The sequence below is a fragment of the Caretta caretta genome, chromosome 7 (genome assembly GCF_965140235.1).
Source record: "Caretta caretta isolate rCarCar2 chromosome 7, rCarCar1.hap1, whole genome shotgun sequence".
In the NCBI taxonomy this organism is placed as follows: domain Eukaryota; kingdom Metazoa; phylum Chordata; order Testudines; family Cheloniidae; genus Caretta; species Caretta caretta.
This window is the reverse complement of record NC_134212.1, coordinates 97,405,891-97,420,614: the sequence shown is the minus strand read 5'-3', so window position 1 is coordinate 97,420,614 and position 14,724 is coordinate 97,405,891. Positions and strand designations below refer to the sequence as shown.

At 36.8% G+C, this 14,724-nt stretch overlaps 1 protein-coding gene across 13 annotated transcripts in view; it reads right to left on the bottom strand.

Moving 5' to 3' along the window:
- Positions 1-14,724, bottom strand: part of CFAP46 (cilia and flagella associated protein 46) — a 146,766-nt gene that overhangs the window by 22,642 nt on the left and 109,400 nt on the right. For 10 of the 13 annotated variants that reach the window (XR_007357663.2, XR_012669400.1, XM_048857999.2 and 7 more), the window contains 10 exons: positions 12,236-12,424; positions 10,137-10,325; positions 8,409-8,543; positions 7,020-7,199; positions 5,897-6,067; positions 5,110-5,207; positions 4,170-4,249; positions 3,301-3,482; positions 740-861; positions 220-302 (listed from right to left, as the gene is read on the bottom strand). Coding sequence is in view for 9 of the 13 variants with exons in the window: in XM_048857999.2 (XP_048713956.2) it covers positions 220-302; positions 740-861; positions 3,301-3,482; positions 4,170-4,249; positions 5,110-5,207; positions 5,897-6,067; positions 7,020-7,199; positions 8,409-8,543; positions 10,137-10,325; positions 12,236-12,424 (1,429 nt within the window). In the remaining 4 variants the exon portion in view is untranslated. Of the gene's footprint in view, positions 1-219; positions 303-739; positions 862-3,300; positions 3,483-4,169; positions 4,250-5,109; positions 5,208-5,896; positions 6,068-7,019; positions 7,200-8,408; positions 8,544-10,136; positions 10,326-12,235; positions 12,425-14,724 lie in introns of those variants that run through there. The other 3 variants (XM_048858003.2, XR_012669401.1, XR_012669402.1) reach the window with 3 other exon arrangements.

The following is a 14,724-nucleotide window of genomic DNA, read 5'->3' as shown; positions in this document are numbered from 1 at the left end:
CCCAAATAGATTGTCTTGCTATGGGCTTGTGCAGTTTTGAAAGCAGTGGATAATCTAAGCAGCTATTTTGCAGGCATAATCAAGTACCTGGACATGTCCGGTAAATGGCCTAAATTGCACTTACAACTATTTGTATTTACAAACTGTTGCCGGAGGGGGGGGTTGTGTGTCAATATTTCAAAATTTGTCCCTACATATTATTTTCTAGATATGACATACCTTGTAATCCAGTATGTTTTGTCTCCTTATCTTTGGCTTTTGTTTTTCCTGATTCTGCTGTTGATACTGATGGACTCTGCTGTCTGAAAATAAGAATTATATCTCAAATACTCATGGCAATCTTGAATTTTCAAAGCATTGTGAAGGAAATAAGTGTCTCAATGTCATTGAAATTTAGTGGATGTTGGAGGGCCTACCTCCCTTACGTTCCTTGGAAAATGCAAGCCTTAAATAGTTTAATGATAATGTTTCAACTCTGATTTTAACACTATATAACTTTTGTTATACAGTAACATTTAACAGTGATGGCCATTAATCCTATTTAAGACCTGATCCTGCAAAGACTTACATATGTTACCTTTAAGAACATAAGTAGTTCCTTTCATGGGACTATTCCTGCTTGAAACTAAGCATGTGTGTATGTTTTTGCAGGATCAGGAACTAACTTCATAAATATTTTTAATGTTAATTTTAATATGATTTAGGAAAGGAGATGATAAAACATTTGTAAAAATCTTACCTAAAATCAGTAAAATCAAATACTGGCAAAACTGGTTTCAGATATTCTTCCATGGCTTTTAAAATATCACAGAAATCTGATGTAAAATTTTTCTCATTTTCGTTTATGTTTTCTGTTAGATTCTATCATACAAATAAAAAAATCATTGGAATGCTTACAAAGTTAAATGACAACAAAGATGGGAAGTACAATAGGTTAATCAGGGCTAAATTGAATCATCATAGTTTGTAACTAATTGAAACATCATAATATTAAAATAAACAATTTCCCTTAAATCACTGAATTAATTATGTTTTAAAATTGCTCTCTCTGAATGCTTTATTAATGTCAGCATTTTGTTGAAATCCCTTCTCTAATGCAAGAATCAGTGCAATAATGCCTGGGGATATAAAATAAGATATTTTAGCTACAAATACTTTATACTGAATAACACTTGAATTGCTGTAAAGGAGCTAGCTGGAAGGAGGAGGAGGAGAAAGAAGAGAGAAGACCAGAAAAAGACAGAAGTAAAGTGATGGCACAAATCAAGGAAGGAAAAGTAAGAAAGGGCAAATGTGAATAGTAGATGGGAGTAGTAGAGAAAAGGTATGGCCCCAGAGGGAGAGAGGCTGATGAGGGACTCAAACAGGCTGAGGAAAACAGATGGGAAGAGAACTGACAGGCAAAGATGAAAGGAGGTGAAAGAAGAAATGGACAGAGGAGGGAGAAAGTAGATTAGAAATAAAAGGAAGAGGGAAATAATTGAATAGCATAGAAAGGAAAAGTTAAAAACACATACAATTTTAATTTTACACTGAAAGGTCCATTTTTATAGCTCTCTCACCCCAGTCTCCATTTGTGTGGGTGTAACTATGTGTGTGCATGAACACTTACACATGCTATTGTGAAGTACTAAATGTCTGTATGTACAGTTGATAAATGCTATCGTATCCACATGCAGCAGATGGGTTCTGTGAAGTAAATTCTATCCTTTGCAGGCAAGTGACAGCATTTATTAACTGAACAGGCAGGTCTTAGCCTTTCAAGTGTCATTATAGGTAACTGAATACATACAGTTCATATGCACACATGGAGGCCAGTGTTTTAAAACTCTGGCCTTGTTCATTCTAACCTATGTTATCACGCTATTGCTATTCCTTATTGGTCAAAAGGAAGGGAGAGGAGAGGGAACCAAAATAATTATCAGATAGGTCTCCATGACAACTAAGGCTGGTTATGGCTACAAAACAAATTCATCAATATTTTGCCCACCAGCTTAAATCAGGATTTTTGCTGAGGGACACTGGGATGGAAAAGATAAGGTTCTCCTTTTAGTTTTAAAATTCCTTCCTGATAATTGGTGGTATTCAAAGATTTGTTTAAAACCAAAAATAAGCATTTAAAGTTTTTAAAAAGCAAGGGTTCTCGTTTCAGACATGTTATTTATCACCCAGTTACATATGTATCGTCACCTAATTACTAGAGGCCTGCTTTTACTAGTAGTGATGTAGCAACCTCCATGAAACTTGGAGAAGTGCAGATTGCAGGAAAGAAGTATCTGGAAAAGGCACCAAGAAGTCAGTCTGTGTGCAAATGGCTTGAATGCTAGCTGCAATTGCAGCAAATCTGTAAATAGGTGCTTTAAAATAAACTACCATTTCAGCTTTACAAGCATGCAGTCTTCTCATGTTATTATGCTGCACACGGGACATGAAACACTGACAATCTCAGACAAAGATTTATTTGATCAACCTTTTTTATTAAATTATAGATGTTTTTCAGTGTTTTTGTTAGGAGGCTATAAATTAAGAAAAAAGTTTGACATTTGAACATCACATATTGTATGCCTGTAAGAAAATTAACTACTGTGTGTAAAAGCATATCTAATCTAATGAAGCCAGAGTTGACATCAATTTCCTGTGATCTTGCAATCTAAACACAAATGAATGCATACTAAGGACAGAACATACTAAGGACCCAATCCTTAGAATGCATACTAAGGACCCAATCCTGCAATTACTTATGCAAGAGCTTTAACTTTATGTATTGTGAGCAGTTCCATTGACTATTTAAGGATAAGCACTATGTAAATCTTCACAGGATTAGGGCTTAATAGGGACCTAATGATTTTCAGGAATGCCTAAGCGAATTAAAGCCAAGGGGGAGCTTGGTACCTAACTCCTATAGTTTCTTTTCAAAACCTTTTCCCTAATTTTTATATATAAGTATAAATGAAGACCTCTTAAGATATACAATATTCCATTTGGGGACAAATTATGAATCTCATTTTACATCAACATTCCATCAGTCTAAATTGTTAAGGAAGTTCAAAACTGTTGAAAAAAATCTCAACAACAACAACAACAGAACAACACTCCATTATTTAGAGCAAAGAAAATAACGGTAAGTTTCAAAGTAGAGCATACACAGGAGATAACAGTTACAGAGCTTATAAGAAGTTGCATTTGAAATAAATGTTAGAAACTGTAGATGAGGGCTATTTTGCCCAGATTTTTGTTTTATCTTCCGTATATATTTTAATGTCTATTTTAAAAATAAAAATCCTGAATCAAATATATTACCATATCTATTTTGGGAGTAGTTTCTTGCCATTTTTGAAAGTCAATTTTCTCTACATGGAATTTCTTTTCTATTTCCTGTCCAAGGAGATTGTTCATCCTTTCCTGTTTGTAAAGATGTACTTTTCCCAACAAAATCAAGATTGTATCAGGATTCACAGGAAAACGAGAAACTTTAGCCTGCACTAATAAAAGAAAAAAAGTATTTCTTTCTAAAAAAATAATTTCCACATAGCCAAAGATTTTTTTATATTCCACTTTGAATAATTCCAGTATATAAAGGGTTAAAATATAGTATTAAACAACAGCACAATTATTTAGGTATGGTCAATATCGAGGAAAAAAACAGTAATATAAGTCTGTCTTGAACTTGGAGACACAGTGGCAGAAAGAGAATCAAGTATCTAAAAGCACATTGCCTGGAGCTGCAAGAAAAATGATTTCTCCCCCACGCTATTAAAGATGTGTTTGCATTTTATTATTATGACATATAATACTTTAAAACACACAAATCACACCTGACCTATAAGAAGGGTATAACAATAAAAAGTTTACAATAACCATTATTCTGACTTTGACCATTTTTTGGCCCTCATAAACAACGCGATTAGGTTAAGGTAAATTTGGACTAGTGATAAGCACAGAAACAGTACATCTGTTATAAATATAACTTCCACAGGCATTAATGGGATTTATGTACATAAATTTCCAGGTATCAAGACAAGACTATACCCCTTAGCACACTGTCTTAAAATTATATCCATTGCTTGACAGCATGAGTTGGATTTTCTTGTACTGAATGCAACAGTGAGAGCTATGGATCTCCTAACATCACCATTTTGATCACTTTATTTCTAAACAGAGACACTCACCCATTGGCTGACCTGGTTTTCCTTTCTGTTGTCCGCTACTGAGTTTTGGCTTATCAATCATTGCACTATACAACATTGATCTATGGAAAGCAATAAAAATAGAATGGAATATTTGACTATTCACATATTCAGACCTTTCAGCCTTTCAAAGCAATAATTACCACTACCCTGGTGGTCTTTGAATTGCTGCACTAATTTTCTTGTCCATCCCCTTTCCCCCCGCCCCGACACTTTCTCAGGGTATGTCTATACAACAGCTGGAAGGATGCGTCCCAGAGTGGGTAGACAGATGCACTAGCTCTACTTGAGCTAGCATGCTAAAAATAGCAGTGTGGCCATGGGCAGTAATTTGGGCTAGCTGACTATGTACCCACGGGGTTGGGTGGGCTTATACTTGGGTGGCTAATTGAAGTGGCCACGGCCACACTGCTATTTTTAGTGCGATAGCTCAAGCCTGTCTATCTGCATTGGAAAGCATTCTCCCAGATGCTGTATACATATACCCTTATGAAAAAAGGAAGAAAATCTCTCCTTTCAGGAAGCCTGCAGAGTTGTAAGCAAACTTCACCCAAGTGTGTGTGTGGAAGCTTGGGGAGAAGATTCTCTGTTAAGAGACTTTCACTAATACACATCTGGTCCTTCAGTCCCACAATCTCTATAGGGATGCATAGTGAAACATGGGGGCTGTAAAGTGGACCACTTTAAAGATTTTGGCTCTCTCCTGTCCACCTGAGGAACAGAAAGAGAGAGCACTGTGGAAACTTAAAAATGACTTTAGGTTCATGTTTGAGTTTTGGTCAGTTCTTATTTTTTCTGAACTTGTTCACTTACCCTAAATTACAAAATCAACATAATTAGAAGTAAAAGATAAAAAACAGTCAAAATAACTTGGGAAAAGGAAAATAAAGGTTGTACAAAACAAAATGATAAAGTTTTATACCTGTCATTTGAATGCTGGAGAATGAGTATATGGAAGTTTGGTGGCAATTCATTTATGATGTTAAAATGTTGTGCAAGAATACAGAGATTTCCCCATGCCTGTACAATAATTTAAAACTGACATTACTTTTGCTATCTTTTTATGAACAACACTTACAGTGCATTCATCAAGAGACTGATCTATAATAGTTCCAAAAAACAAGGCACTGTTATTTCCAGAAGGCATACTTAGAAAAGAATAGTGTAGTGCACAATAAATGAAGTTAAAGCAATAATTCATGGCTAACATTAACATGAGTTATTTGCCTACTATACTGCATATCAAGCTAAAAAACTACCAAATGCTGAAACCGATTTATATTATCAGTAGAAAGGAATAGCAAAATATTTCAACTCAACATTTATACTTTCTAAAAGCAATTCAAGCATTTCCATAGGAATATACACCTGGACCATTTATACTCCTCTGTAAAAGGAACTGTATAGACTATAATACATAAGTACAAATATTATACATAATAATGTATAATTTGGGAGAAAGAATAAGATCTTCCGGAGCAAACATTTTGCCTACCAAACAAAGGAGCAGATCACAGCTCTAATCTTGTAAAAAATTAAATACATATGATTAACTTTAGTTTAAGTGAAAGGAACTTTTCACGTGCTTAAAATTAACCATGTAAATAAGTGTTTATAGGACCAGGGCCAAAGGAATTAAAGGGAGGGGCCATTATTTTGCTCCAGAGCAACTTCGTTCCACTCATATATAGTACTGTTCAAAAAGTTACCTTTGAGGTAGCAGTTAGCCTCTGCTCCACAGTTTTGAGAAGATTACTGGTTATGTCCCCTTTTTGTTTTAAGTGATGTTGAAGATGCAATAGTGCTGCCAGCTGAGAGCTGCTAGTGTTAGAAGTGGCTGCTAGCAGGATATCCTTCATCATCATAGATGATGAACAGCTCTGTAATATTTTAATATTCGTTTATTTTCCCAAATGTTTCATACAAATATTATGAAAAAGCTTGTCAGATAAAAGGTGAAATGAAATGGCAAACATATTACCATTATTTACAGTTACAAAACAGTGTAAAAGCTTTGGCGATAAATTATGAGGACTGGAAGATTTCTTAGCTATTAATTTCCTTTCTGAAATTGATATCTCCGTCAGTCCTGATTGCTGGAACGCTCCTCCCTGCACTGAGGTAGGGAGAGATCTAATGAGTTTATGGGAGCCTGGGCTTCCAAATCAGGCTCACTGGTATTGTGTCAGAAGAGTACTTCCAAAGGTGTGCAAAAATTTATTTCAGCAATTCAGTATCTAGTAACTATAAACACAAAGTAACTAGAAGAAGACAGCTTAAACCACCTTCAGGAAGCCTGAAAATTAGTTGCTGGAAAATGGTCAACAATGCCAAGGGTTAGACATACTGATGTTGATATCAATCTGACAAACCAAATGTACAGGTAAAATTTTCCAATCCGCTTTAACACAATGAATGCAGAAACCCAGGGTATCATTTTCACAATCCTAGAAACCCAGCCATTTTTACAATCACTTTAGAGGGCAGAATTGCACTTTTTATTGCAGTATAGTTTTCTTTCATTTAATTTTATTATATTTTATACATAGTAAAATGATACAATAATGGTATCTACCAGTGAAAACCTGAAGTCCATACTATGAAAATTATCAAGGTTTTACAATGGTCAGATGTCAATAATACACTGACAAAAACCACTAAAATCAGCAAACATATTTTATATTTAATTATTATTAATAATAATACCACTACCTAGTTCTTACATAGTGGGTTAGTGGTCAGTTGTCATGCTATCCAAATAGACAAATTTACTTATGGTACTCAAAGCTCTTTTTTTATATTGTAGAGGGACTTAAGCAGCAGTTGTGTTACCTGATGAAGGGCCAAAAACTGGCTACTTGAAACTGGATCAAATCGTCCAATGCATTCAATGATTTCAAGACTAGCAGCAGCCAGAATATCAATTATGTTGTTACTGAATGCAACATTCATGCACTGAAGCAAAACTTCACTGGATTGAGAGAGGTATCTTTGGGCCAAAATCCGTTTTCTCTAAGTAATAAAAATAAAAATAAAAATGTTCTACATTAAAATATTTGTTAAATTACATAAATACATTATTGATGCATTTTTGATCACTACAATCTTGGCAGAAATATCTGGTTTTGTTCTTGTATAATTGTATTTTTTTAAAGTTTGATGAAAAATTGTACAGGTTTAGTCTCCTTGTAAGGAATACATTTAATATCTATTAACATCAGTGAGAGTTAATAGTGTGCAATCAAGAGACTAGACTGAATGATCAGTTAGTAGAGAGCTATACCGATGAAACTATTCTTTTTAAAAACATCAAATCTTAAACATTTAGTTTATATTTTTCTTTTAAAAGAGAAACGTCTACAATAAAACATCTACAATTATGTATATGTACTAGCTAGTATTATACCAAAATGCCAGTCATTATTAGCCAATCAACACTACTGGCATATGTATAATCACTATAGTTGTTTCTCACTAATCACTTGTGAATGAGAGTAACTTCCTACTCTGACTGGCTTGTGTAATTTTCAAGCTGTTTGCCAGCAATAAAGACACCAGCCCAGCTTCTTGATCCAGTCACCTGAAGCAGAAAACTTCAAAATGTTCAAGAACAAGAATGTACCAAAAATATGCCAAAAGTAAAGAATATGGGATTGTACACACTCAGGCAAGTTAAAAACTCTTTAGTCTCAATTCCCCCTTCTCCTCAAGTGGGTTTACTCTCCTATAATTCAAAGTTCTTACAAGAAGAACAGGCACATTTACGTTTGCCTTGTTTATTTACTGTACATTGTGCAAATCCCAGACACTCTGTCCCAACTCAGTTCTGAATACAAATTAAACCAAATGACAGCTAGTTAGGGAAGAGGAGGTTAGCTAACCTGTAGCAACCAGGGAGATGGGGAAAAGGGGTAAGAGTGAAAGAAGAGGAAAATGTGAAGGGAGAGCAGGGGAGGTGACAAGAAAGAAGAATCCAACAGGTTTTGTAACTTGTATTTGGAACAATATGCCTTTGGCAGCTTGCCAACCCCATTTTCTGTTTGCTTCTTTACTTTGGATATTTAATTAAAAGCTTCAGTATTAAAATGTTAATTGTCTGTAAGAGTGAACTCTGCTACAACACTCATTCTTCAGCCTCAGATTCCATTTGCTAAAAACACCTCAGCACCAGCATAAAAAGGAAGCCCTCAAGTTATTTATATAAATATCTATGTAAAATACCTTTAATTCATTTGCTTTCTTCCTTTGCTCATCATGTTGGTTTTTACTAATTGGAGAACTGCTACTTATCATTTCACGTTCATTGCATTCTGCTTTGGTTGTGGGAGGCTTCATGGTGTTCAATGGAGTTTCTTCCTACCCACCAGAAACAGAGAGGATTCATTAATATATCTATCCCACTAAAATTAAGTGCATTAGTTATTGTGCTTTAAGTTAGGAGGAGTGAAATTCAGCTGGATAAAGAGGAAGCTAGTTTCAGCCTTAAAAATGGAGAGAGGGTCTATCTCACCACAATAATACCTTTATAATATCAAGTGAATTAGCAAGTTTATGAGGCATTAAACTCTGGTTAGCAGGTGATAGTGATGAATCTGCTAAGTACCTAACATTAATCAGGACTCGTAGGAGAATGAAACACAAACATGGGGATGGATTTTTAAGCAGGAGACCACAACTTTATTAACTTTAATGGTGGAACATAAACTGCCCACCAGAGCATGAGGTACTTACTCAGGTACAGTGCAGTGTTAAAAGGACTCATACTAAAAAACTAGGTTTCAGAGTAGCAGCCGTGTTAGTCTGTATTTGCAAAAAGAAAAGGAGTACTTGTGGCACTTTAGAGACTAACAAATTTATTTGAGCATAAGCTTTCGTGAGCTACAGCTCACTTCATCGGATGCATCTACAACCATGAGAGCTAGAACCTTACTTTTATATTTTTAAATGAAAACAGATTCTCACATATTCCCTTAACTCCAGGAGCTAGGGCTTTAAGGAAAGCACCAAATACCATGAGACACATGATAAAAATCACAATAGTAGGCAACACTAGTAATAGTAACGTAGTGGGGAAGCAGTGGTGAAAGAGTTAAAGAAAACCTTCTCCTCCAGGCCCTGACATCACGATTTTACATTCTGGTAAATGTCCTGCTCAATTCATGTCTCATGAACATTTTTATTCAGGATTTGAAGAGGCTCAACTCTTTTCGCCCAGTGGTCAAAATACTGTAAAAAGACGTAAACTTGAGCTTATCAAATAACATTCACTGCATTTTATATATTTGCATTCAGAATCAGATTCTGCCTGCCCCATACAGACAAGCACAGAAGTCTCCCTCTCACTGCACAGCCTATACAAAAGACATACACAATTTTACACCCTGTGCTCTGGGAGAGCACGGACTGCTAAGTCCCTCCCAGGATTTGTCTACACAAACAGTGCATGGCAAGATGGGATGTAAATCTACAGTGCACTAATGCGCTGTTCAATAACTGTTCATGTGGACCTGGCTAAAAGTTCCCTAGTGTGCAATGACCTATTCCTATTTAAAAGTGGATTAGATCAAACTACACTAGAGAACTTTTAGTGTGCAGTAGCAGGGTTCATATGGACAGTTAGTGTGTGGCATGCTACTGTGTTGCAGATTTACTCCTCAGCTTGTCCTGCACTAACCATTTGTTTAGACAAGCCCCCAGGAACACATCTCAAAGGGAGTGAGGAAGCAGGGCTACAGCAGAGGTGGCCAGCCACATGGGGCTGCAGAACACAGGCGAAGGTGTGCACCTGGGAGCTCTGGGGAAGGCAAGGCTCCTTTAACTATGGGTTCTGACTAATTTGCACAGTCTATTCCTCAATTAAAAAAGCATTAACAGTACATAAAGAGCAACATTCTAGTAAGCACTTATCAATATATATCTAATAATCTTAATTTAGAACCAAATTCATACCGTAACAGTTTCATTCCAGTAAATATCTGAATTTAAGGGGTCCACATTAACTGCAAGTAAACGCAAAGTTTTCCCAGTGAGATACAGGTACTTGGCTTTGATATCAGGACATCCTGTATAAAGACTCTGTAGACTTGCTAACTGAGCCAGCGCAACGTGACCCACAGTCCGTCCTATGTCTATCCATCCCTGGTAAAATCAAAAATATGTTAAATCAAGTCACATTTTCATATATAAAATAAATGTTCTCTAAGACATCATGAATGAATGAACGATTCATAGATTTATATCGCTCTTTAGCTTGAAATATTGGGTTTTGGGGTTGCATGTGAAACCTAATAATTAATTCTTCAACTTCATGTAACCTTCTTTTCTCTGAAAACATAAAGACAGTTTCAGTTCTATTCCTCCCTTTTTTGAACGCTGAAGCAATAATAGAAAATGAAAACAGAAAATAAATCTATTTTATTTTGAATGCTGAAATTCAATATACTAAAATTTATAAATATGAGAATTTCCAAAATTATCAATATTGGAAACTAATTTCCACTATTTGCTTTACCAAAGCATGTCAAGGGCTCTGTTAATTTTCAAGGCCAAATGGGACAATTTTGATCATCTCTGCTCACCTGCATAATGCAGGGTGTAGAATTGCACCAAGTGATTCATACATCAAGCCTATACCTTCTGGACAAGTTATAGCCTGTCTTTTAGAAAGACATACAATACTGATTTAAAGACTTCAAGTGACAGAGAATCCACCACATCTCTTGATAAGTTGTTTCAATGATGAATTACCCTCACTGTTAAAAATTTGCACCTTATTTCTGGTATGAATTTGTCTAGCTTCAGCTTCCAGGTATTAGTTTCTTAGAACAATCCTGATCTTGTTATGTACAGAACCATTGTTTTGTTGGTTTTTTTTAAAATAACTACATATCTTTCTGGAGTGTGCAAGGTTAACTTCATATACTCACTAATGGACTAGTAAGAGTAGACAGTGTCAGAGGGCCAGATTCTCAACTACGGTGAACCAGTGTAGATCCATCTACTTAAATGGAGCTATGCCCACTTACACCATTCAGATAACCTAGCCAAAAGAGCAGGGGTTAATTTAGGGGTTGATCCTCTAAACTCACTATAGTAAGCACTATACCTGGAGGTACTGGGTGGCCAGTGATGCAGTATTTATGAGGATTCATAGCAGACAGTTTACAGCAGGAGTGTTGATTGGGACTATTAGGTGGAAGATGAGCAAAGGCCTTTCTATTCAGGTTTATTACAAATATTGAAAAATGAGTGAAAATCGGTGCACAAAGTTAACTTCATGGTTTTCAGGGTAAATTTTGGGGTTAATATTCCGGAATGGGAGGACAGAAAAAAAGCAACAAATAGAAAAAAGTAACAGCTCTGAAAGTAAAAGTAGTTAAATACTGTGGTTTATTTCATGAAGTATATTAATAGAACATATACATATGCATGTGTGTGTATCTTCCATTACATTGCCTTACTTTAACAGACAGCCCTACATTTCTACTAAGACTAATTTATTATTAACAAACCTAATGAAATATATTGGATTTTCTTAAAATAATCAGTATTTTCATGTTGTTGAGTGGTCCAAAATTCAGATGAAAAAATCTGTAAAAAAACCGAATTGTTTTTTTAAAAACCTGGGAATTTCTCAGTAAAAAACTGAAAATGAAGGGCCTTAAGGATGAAGTACAATGCTGCAGTCATATTATGTGTATGGGTGGTGAAAAGAGTGTGATTTAATGGGGAAAATGTAGTTCAGTGAAGACAGCTCAATTTCACTCAACTTTTGCTTCTGACAATAATCCTTAAGCCTTTGCCTTGGAGAGACAAGAGCCTTTTTGGCACAGAGAACAGGCAAGGTCTTAACAAGGTCGTGAAAACCCATACTTGAATGTTCTGTGCCCCCGTATTCAAATGAAAGATTTGCCAGCCCTTTCTCCTGTTTAGCAGTTATTAATCAGTTATTAATTGTTAGCTAAGGCGATCCCTCTAGCCTAACACAAGGATTTTTTTTTAAATATAACATTTATAGTTAAATCACAGGAAGGATCATATGTAATTACCTGTTCCACAGAAGCACTATCAGGTGTTAACCTGACAAATTCTTCAACAACTTGATTAAGTGATCCCTCTCTCAGCTCTTTCCGCTTTTTTTCCGCATTAACAAGATGAAGAATATCCAAATTAATTTCCACAAAGCTTAGCTTCAGATTAGCAAGCCGTCTCATTAATGGCATACTAATATTTCGAATCTGAAATATAAAAAAATTGAGTGGAAGTCCATCTTTAAATCACCGTAATCGATTGGTCCATCAGCCCTCACAGAGAGAACACTGATCGCAACACATCAGTCGCATTGTTCTAGCCAGTCCTTCAGCCACCTGCTGGCCAGGCTGTCAGCGGCTCTGGACATCCGATCAGCATAGTGCACCGCAGCCCACAACCCGAGCAATCCGCCAGCCTCAGTCTCCCAAGCAGCTGGGATTACAGGCACACGCCACCGCGCCCGACCTATCTTTAAATATACAGTGTTAATATTTTTGTTAATTTATTGGATTAAAGTTAGAATTTCAGAACTCCTTTAATTATTTGAGGCACACATTTTAAATAAATAATAATGAGATCACTACATTATAGCACACTGACATATTTCTATGAAAATAATAAAGCAGGGAAAGAAATAAGGGTACAATGGACAAGTAAAGTGGCCAGGGAGCAACTGCCCTCATCTAGATAATACAACCTACTTTATTTTTATACACAAAAATATACAGACTATCCTGAAATTCTTCATATCCTTGCCAAAATCATTTGCATCACAGTAGAAGTGGGTCTTCAGGCGAGGTCAGAGGATAGTGGCATTTCAGACCACCTCACAAAAATTTTTCCACATGTAAGAAGTCACAAAGGAAAAATCATGGAGAAACCTGTGGGAGAACTGGACAAGCAGGGTATCCAGAGCTGCATCACTGGCCAAATAGAAGGGACTGACTGACACACATGCATCCCTTTTCAACTAGATCTTTGATTTTTTTTAATGTATCCTGCTCTATTCTGTGGAGATTTTTGCCCCATACAATAACTCCTTGCTTAACGCTGTAGTTATATTCCTGAAAAATGTGACTTTAAACTAAACGATGCTAAGCGAATCCAATATCCCCATAGGAATTAACGTAAATGGGGTGGGTTAGGTGCCGGGGAAATTTTTTTCACCAGACAAAAGACTATATATATATATACACACACACACACACACACAGTATAAGTTTTAAACAAACAATTTAATACTGGTACATAGTGATGATGATTGTGAAGCTTGGTTGAGGTGGTAAAGTCAGAGGGTGGGATATTTCCCAGGGGATGCCTTACTGCTACATGATGCACTAGCAATCAGCTGAGCCCTCAGGGGTTAACCCATTGTTGTTAATGTAGCCTCACACTCTACAAGGGAGCACGAATGGAGGGAGGGGAGACAGCATGGCAGACAGAGACACACACAGTGTGTGTGTGTGAGAGAGAGAGAGATGCGCATTGCCACTTTAAGTAAGCTGACCCCACTGCCTTTTAAGTAGATCAGCAAGTTGAGACAGAAGCTGCTGCCAGGAAGCTCCCTCTGTCCTGAACCCTGTCGTGTCCCCCCCCCCCCGGTTCTATGGAAATGGGGTAAGTGGGGTGCAGGAACAGGGGGACACCCTGACATTAGCCCCCTTCCCCCCCCCCCCCACACAGCAAGCAGGAGGCTCCGGGGAGCAGCTCCAAGGCAGAGGGCAAGCGCAGCCCATGGCAATTGATAGCCTGCTGGGAGGCTGCCACACAGGAAACGGGGAGCTGATAGGGGGGCTGCTGGTCCACCCTAGCTCCAAGCCACCACCAGTTAGCTCCAATGGGCTGCTCTTCCTGCAAGCAGTGGACAAAGCAGGTGGCTGCCAAACCACGTTATAAGGGAGCATTGCACAACTTTAAACGAACATGTTCACTAACTGATCAGCAACGTAACAATGACACAACATTAACTGGGACGACTTTAAGTGAGGAGTTACTGTACTTATCGCTATAGTATCTGAGCACTTTTCAGCAGCTCTGTATTTGTTAGACAAAGTAAGATCAAAGAAATGGACCTTGCACTTGGGAATAGAAAGTGGTGAAGTTTATAATCGTCTTTAGTTCTTATCTGTGTCTTATTTTAGGGTTTATCCCACTGTGCATTCATAGTATTAGGGAGTGACCCAATTTGACTAGTTAGGTAACTATATAATGGTCTTCCCTTATCCTATATATTTCTGACAGATCTAGATATTATTTTTATATCATGACAAACCATACTGAAGGGTATATTTCTCACCTAATAACTTACTGTATGCTAGTTCAAAAAGAAAAAGGGATATATTTCCTAATACCCAACACAATGCTTACTTCCCTTCCTTGACATTTCACTTCTAGCTGATCTAGACAATTCTAGCAGAGTAAGCCCCCACAGCAGGGAAGCACAATTCTTCTTGGTACTGTCTTAGCCAGGGAAGTGCTTTAGCCAAGTAACAGCTAACTGTGGTTT